The following is a 6,961-nucleotide window of genomic DNA, read 5'->3' as shown; positions in this document are numbered from 1 at the left end:
GCCGCTCTGGGTTGGGGTCCTCGGTGGTCTGCAGGTGGAGATCTGCTCCAGCGTGGAGCTCCATGTGCTGTAGGGGTACAGCGTGCCTCACCGTGGTCTTCACCATGGTCTGCAGGGGAATCTCTGTCTGGCACTTGGAGCACCTCCTCCCTCTTTCTTCACTGACCTGGGTGTCTGCAGAGCTGTTGCTCTCACGTGTTCTAACTCTTCTCTCTGGCTGCAATTGCTGTTGTGCAGCAACTTTCTCCCTTCTTAAATCTGTTCTCCCAGAGGTGCTGCCACTGTCACTGATGGGCTCAGCCTTGGCCAGCGGTGGGTCTGTCTTGGAGCCGGCTGGCACTGGCTCTATCAGGCATAGGGGAAGCTTCTTGCAGCTTCTCACAGAAGCCATCCCTGTAGCCCCTTCTCACAGAAGCCACCCCTATAGTCCCCGCTGCTACCAGAACCTTGCCACGCAAACCCAGTACAAGGATATGGGCCTGCAGGGAAGGCTCCTACTTTATCTTGTACTTTCAAATTTTAGAACTGAAAGTCAGAAAGTAATTACGATGCTTATTAGTGGTTTCCAGGCCTATACTAACTTGCAGGCTGCTCTGTCCTCGGTCTGTGGAGATTGTGAACCAAATGTCAGCAGAGACTAAAGTTTTTTCAATGACAAGAATTTCTGGGATTTACAAAGAACAGCAGCATTTAAGTCAGCAGGGGAGAAATCACTCCTCACCCAAGCATGTTGCTTTTCTCTGTATCAGTGCAACTTTCCTGTGTTGTGTTGTGTGCGACTCTACACCACAGGCACTTGAAAAGAGACGCGTTGGCTGTAGCAGCATCCTCAGGTTGCACATCGTCCTCCACCTACCCTGGTGTCCTGACTGAAATGTGCCTCAGCTGCTCAAGCATGAAGGGAACTTCTCCTCACAAGTGTCCACTTTTCCACCACTGTGTTTCTTGCAGAGTCTGCTTCCTTTCAGCCAGTATGTTTTTTCAAAATTTCTGCCTCTGGACAACCCATGCGCAATGATAGCCTAGGGGTTTGCTGTACTGACCGCAGCAGTTCACATGGAGGATGCCTGTGGGCTCATTGTTCTGTGTCAGCAGAGACCTTGAGGAGCTCTGACTGAGCTGGTTGCAGCCAGCTATGCAGCCTGGTTTGTGGATGAGCCTTTCTCCACCACCAGTGATACCAGCCTCTGTCCTTGTGCCTGGTATTACAGCTGCAGCTGTTATGAAAACATTTCTGGAACCATTTCCTCTGCTTTTAGGCTCACTAGCATTCCCTCGGCAAGTCTCTCTTGGTGCCAGCAAATGCTGCTGCTGCTGGGTCTGTGCTGTCCCTGAAGCACAAACAGCCCAGTGCTGGGGACTGTTGGACAGGACTTGAGTCTCCAGGCACAGGAGTCTGATCTTGGAGCCTTCTCTTGGGTTCTTCAGAGGGGAAGAGCACTTGTCTCGTGAAGGCCAGCACCAGTCCACACTCTTTTACCTCTCCTGTGTGGGGGTAACTGCCGCTTGGCTGGGGGAGAGGGCCAGCATCGGGATCTTGGCTGAGTTTAGGAGCCTTAGCAGCACTGTGATCTCAAGCAGAGGCTACTGGTTGAAGAAGCCAGGTTCCCTCATAACTGAACATCAGAGCAAAACTCTGAAGTGGTCGTGTCGAGTCATGGCCTTCTCCCATATTTCTTATTGGGAAAGACTCTTTTAGTAGGCTGAGAGGAACTGCTGGTAGTTTAAATGCTCTTCAGTATAGATATCTGTCTTGAGAGTGATCTGTGCTTGGGAAAGAGGTATGGATGCTGTTACAGCAAGAAAACGCCCTCCAGAAAGTGCAAATGGGCACATTTGCCTCCTATATGAGGCAAACAGTTGACCCGAAGGAAGCAAAGCGCATCATCTGGACAGCTCAGAGTACCCCAGCATCTGCCGTGAATCTCCTGCGACACACGCTGGAGACCTGCGCTGAGTAGTGGGTAAACACAAACCTATGTCAAGTGTGAGATGCTGGAGTCCAACAGTTCTTTTCCCAAATTTCTTTCACCTGTTACCTTACTTACTATTGCCTTTAATGCTCTTATTTCTGAAATGGCCATCTTTACTGAATCTTGTTCCTTAAGCAACTCAAACATGAGTAAACAAAATTAAAAACTCAAGCTACTACATTGCTGCTGTCATTCCACAAATAAAAAGCGCCAAAATAAGTACAAGAAGAATATATAAAATGTATAAAATCTCCTTCAACAGTGGCACATAAAATATAACTACTCTTCAGACTACCTTTTTTTGGTAGGGGTTCACTTTTGGCACTAACCTTTCCTCCCCAAAGATATTGTCTCTAAATGTACTGTATTTATACAATTTATATGATACCATGTATTTAATTATCTAGAGAAAAGGTGCAGTGTAAATCTTTCTGGACCTTGAGGATTACACTAAAATTCTTAATCCCTGACAGAAGGGTTCAGATTGCACCTTTTTATGTCTTTCCTGGCAGTCAGTGTAAGTGCAACAGAAATGGCTATTTATTCTGGTCTTGATTCCACTAGGAGAGAGTGATTAGAAATAAGAAATACCATTTCTTGCTTCATCAGCTGCATTTGAAACTGATAGCTTAGCTATAGAGAGTGCATGCAAGGAAACAGGAATCCCATAGAAAGGACTTGCTGTCCTGTAACTGCATTAATTTCTAATTTAGTCAGGGTAAAATCAACCTGAGAACTGTGCAATAGCATAACTGTCAGCAAAAGATTCAATGAAAGCTATACAACTCTTATTTATTGGGCATTACCTTAGTATCTAGGAGTACTTGGCAAGGCCAGGACCTTGCTGCATGAATGATTACTTTTATGGTAAATTCAAAGCATGATGTTAAAATAGTAACTCTTCTGTAGATACAAGCAGCTAACTTAACAAAGGTATATACGATTGCATTAGCATCATGGGAAGAAGTGAATCAAGTTTTTGAAAAAAGGGAAGTAATGGCACTTTATGTACTATGCACATGAATTAAAGTGACTGTTATTTTTGTCTACTCAGGAAACACAAGACCCTTGCATTAATAAAAGATGGTCGCGTTATTGGTGGTATCTGCTTCCGGATGTTCCCCTCCCAAGGATTTACGGAGATTGTTTTCTGTGCTGTGACTTCCAATGAGCAAGTCAAGGTAAAAATAATTCTGTGCTAGAGTTTAGTAAATGTATTTCAGTCCCATTCACTACTGCATATGCTCCTAATTTTGTTAGTTTGCATTGAATATATTGCTGAGTTGCCAAACAGAAATAGAGTTTGAAAGATACAGTGATTCACAATATAATACACAACAAACTAAACAAATGTGCAGATTTAGAATCATCAGCATAATAGTAGGATTAATTGTAATTAATTAAATAAACAAAATTGTTCTCAACGCAACAGTAGTGGCTAGTAGTCTCCCATTCTTGGACTCCTCTGTCTCCAGCAATTGCCTTTCTATGTAGTGTAACACTTCACGGTTGACTGAAATAAGTATTGCTTGTGTGTGACAGTAATTTGTGTTCAGTCACTTTGTGGTGTTACATGACTTCAATCAAAAATGAGATATATCAAAAAATTAGGTACAGGTTTGCATCTCAAAATAAACGTGGTCTATTCTATACCCTCTTTTTGAGTTACTTTCACAAAATGTTCTCCGAGTGTTGAGAATTAGCGGCTGAATATACCTCTAGAATATAGAGCACTATGAATATAGGAGATTCCTCCTGCTTTCCCAGGGACTACAGGTAGATGGATCTAACTATGACCATTTGATTCAGGATTTTGCCTTTAGGTGGTGCTGTAGCTTTATATTTTCCAGTTGAAACTGTTAGAACTGAGATGCGGGTTAATTCAGTTTGTAGCAGTTGAACATGCAGAAATTGGATGCCCTGTTTTGAAGGGAAGAGCTCTGAGTGTGGAAAGGTAACACAATGGGATTGAAACCCTGTGACAACTGTTAGTACTTGGGTTATATTTGATTTTATTCAGCTCTGGTGTTAGAGAGGAACATTCCCCTGCACTTGACAGTGGACTGTCATAAAAGTATCCAAAGTGTTTTAGCAAAAGCAAACAATAACGGAATATGCTTAAGTTATGTCTATTCTAAGCTTGACTAATTCGTAAAATATGTATTCTTTCTACTAAAACAACCAACTGTGCTACACAAGTTAGGCTGCCAAGGGTGTGTTGTGATAGAAAGGAATAACCTTTCGGAATATAGTAGAGCGAGTAAATCTAACCCATCAGAGTGCCTCCTAGGTTGTATATGCACACATAAAGCACAATTTCTTCTGTTACCCTCTGAGTGCCTCGCTGTATCAGTTGACTATTTCTGAAAATTTGCTTTACCACATTCCTATCTAGGTAAGGTGTGAGACCTACCAGTAGGTAACTGAGAAAAACTAAATGTTCACACATGGGTAAACTGCCTACTCTTTGGAAAAACAAATGCCTATTTTAATTCAGTTTGAGGCTGGAGTAAGAAATATGGGTACTGCTTTCCTTCATATGTGATGTTTAAAAGTTGGATTGGTTTTGATTTCATAGAATTGTAGAATCTTTGGGTTGGAAGGGACCTTTTAAGGTCATCTAGTCCAACCCCCCTGCAATGAGCAGGGACATCTTCAACTAGATCAGGTTGCTCAGAGCCTTGTCCAACCTGACCTTGAGTGTTTCCAGGGATGGGGCATCTACCACCTCTCTGGGCAACCTGTGCCAGTGTTTCACCACCCTGACTTTGAAATATTTCTTCCTTAGATCTAGTCTAAATCTACTCTTTTTTAGTTTAAAACCGTTACCCCTTGTCCTATCAGAACAGACCCTGCTAAAAAGTCTGTCCCCATCTTTCCTGTAAGCCCCATTTAAGTACTGGAAGGCTGCAGTAAGCTCTCCCTGGAGCCTTCTCTTCTCCAGGTTGAACAACCCCAACTCTCTCAGCCTTTCTTCATAGGAGAGGTGTTTCATCCCTCTGGTCATTTTTGTGGCCCTTCCTCTGGACCCTCTCCAACAGGTCCATGTCTTTCCTGTGCTGAGGGCTCCAGAGCTAGACGCAGTACTCCAAGTGGGGTCTCACCAGAGTGGAGTAGAGGGGCAGAATCACCTCCCTTGACCTGCTCGCTGTGCTGCTTTTGATGCAGCCCAGGATACGGTTGGCCTTCTGGGCTGCGAGCGCACGTTGCTGGCTCATGTCCAGCTTTTCATCCACCCTCCAATTCCTTCTGGGCAGGGCTGCTCTCAATCCCTTCATCTCCCAGCCTGTATTGCTACCAGGGGTTACCCCAACCCAGGTGCCGGACCCTGCACTTGGCCTTGTTGAACCTCATGGGTGAATATTGTGAGTGGGCCCACTTCTCGAGCTTGTCCAGGTTCCTCTGGATGGCGTCCCTTCCCTCAGGTGTTTCAGCTGCACCACTCAGCTTGATGTCATCTGTAAACTTGCTGAGGGTGTACTTGATCCCTCTGTCTGTGTCACTGATGAAGACATTAAAAGAGTACTGGTCCCAACACGGACCCCTGAGAGACACTGATCTCCATATGGACATTGACCACTACCCTCTGGATGCAACCATCCAACCAATTCCTCATTCACTGAATAGTCCACCCATCAAATCCATATCTTTCCAATTTAGAGAGAAGGATGTTGTGGGGGACTGTGTCAAAGGCCTTACAGAAGTCCAGATAGATGACATCAGTAGCTGTTCCCTTGTCCACTGATGTGGTCACTTCATCATAGAAGGCCACTAGTTTGATCACGCAGGACTTGCCTTTGGTGAAGCCATGTTGGTTGTCTTGAATCACCTCCCTGTCCTTGATTTGCCTTAGCATAGCTTCCAGGAGGATCTGTTCCATGATCTTCCCAGGCACAGAGGTGAGGCTGATGGGTCGGTAATTCCCAGGATGCTCCTTGCTACCCTTTTTAAAAATAAGTGCAATGTTACCCTTTTTCTAGTCTCCAGGGATGTCACCTGACTGCCATGACTTTTCAAATATCATGGAGAGTGGCTTGGCAACTACATCAGCCAATTCCCTCAGGACTCTGGGATGCATCTCATCAGGTCCCATAGACTTGTGTATGTTCAGGTTCCTCAGGTGGTCTTCAACCTGATCTTCTCTTACAGTGGGAGGACCTTTGCTCCCCCAGTTCCCATCTTGCAGTCCATCCCCTTGAGAGGTGTGGGAAGAGATACTGACAGTGAAGACAGAGGCAAAGAAGTCATTGAGTACGTCAGCCCTCTCCTCATCCATTGTTGCCAGTCTGCCAGTCTTGCTCATGAAGGGGAGTACGCTTTCTTTGACCTTCCTTTTCTGGCTGACATACCTATAGAAGCCCAACTTATTATTCTTTGCATCCCTTACTAAATTCACCTCCAGCCACGCCTTGGCCTTCCTGACCCCATCCCTACACAACTGGGCAGTGTCCCTATAGTCTTCCCGGGATACCTGTCCCTGCTTCCACTGCCTGTGCATTTCCTTCTTGCCCTTTAGTTTCACCATCAGGTCTTGACTCAGCCATGCCAGCCTCTTGCATTCCTTTCTTGATTTCTTACCCCTGGGGATTGAAAGCTCTTGCACTCTATGGAAAGTGTCCTTAAAGATCTGCCAGCTCTGTTCTGCTCCCTTGTCCCTGAGGGCAGTTTCCCAGGGGGTCTTACTGACCAACTCCCTGAAGAGCTGGATGTTTGCTTTCCTAAAATTCAGGGTCCTGACTTCATGCTTCACCTGCCCCATGTCCCTCAGGACTGCGAACTCCACCAGTGCATGATCACTGCAGCCCAGCCAGGTTCCCTATAGTCTTCCTGGGATACCTGTCCCTGCTTCCACTGCCTGTGCATTTCCTTCTTGCCCTTTAGTTTCACCATCAGGTCTTGACTCAGCCATGCCAGCCTCTTGCATTCCTTTCTTGATTTCTTACCCCTGGGGATTGAAAGCTCTTGCACTCTATGGAAAGTGTCCTTAA

At 45.4% G+C, this 6,961-nt stretch overlaps 1 protein-coding gene across 1 annotated transcript in view; it reads left to right on the top strand.

Moving 5' to 3' along the window:
• Window positions 1-3,154, top strand: part of KAT2B (K(lysine) acetyltransferase 2B) — a gene marked incomplete at its 3' end in the record, with an annotated part of 28,592 nt that extends 25,438 nt beyond the window's left edge. Inside the window, exon 11 of the mRNA XM_010292297.1 lies at window positions 3,028-3,154. Coding sequence (XP_010290599.1) covers window positions 3,028-3,154 — 127 coding nt within the window. The remainder of the gene's footprint in view (window positions 1-3,027) is intronic.
• Window positions 3,155-6,961: the final 3,807 nt, after the last annotated feature.

The sequence above is a fragment of the Phaethon lepturus genome, unplaced genomic scaffold (genome assembly GCF_000687285.1).
Source record: "Phaethon lepturus isolate BGI_N335 unplaced genomic scaffold, ASM68728v1 scaffold20268, whole genome shotgun sequence".
NCBI classification, from domain to species: Eukaryota; Metazoa; Chordata; class Aves; order Phaethontiformes; family Phaethontidae; genus Phaethon; species Phaethon lepturus.
Note: the sequence above shows the minus strand (reverse complement) of the source record. Positions and strands in the feature narration are given on the sequence as shown.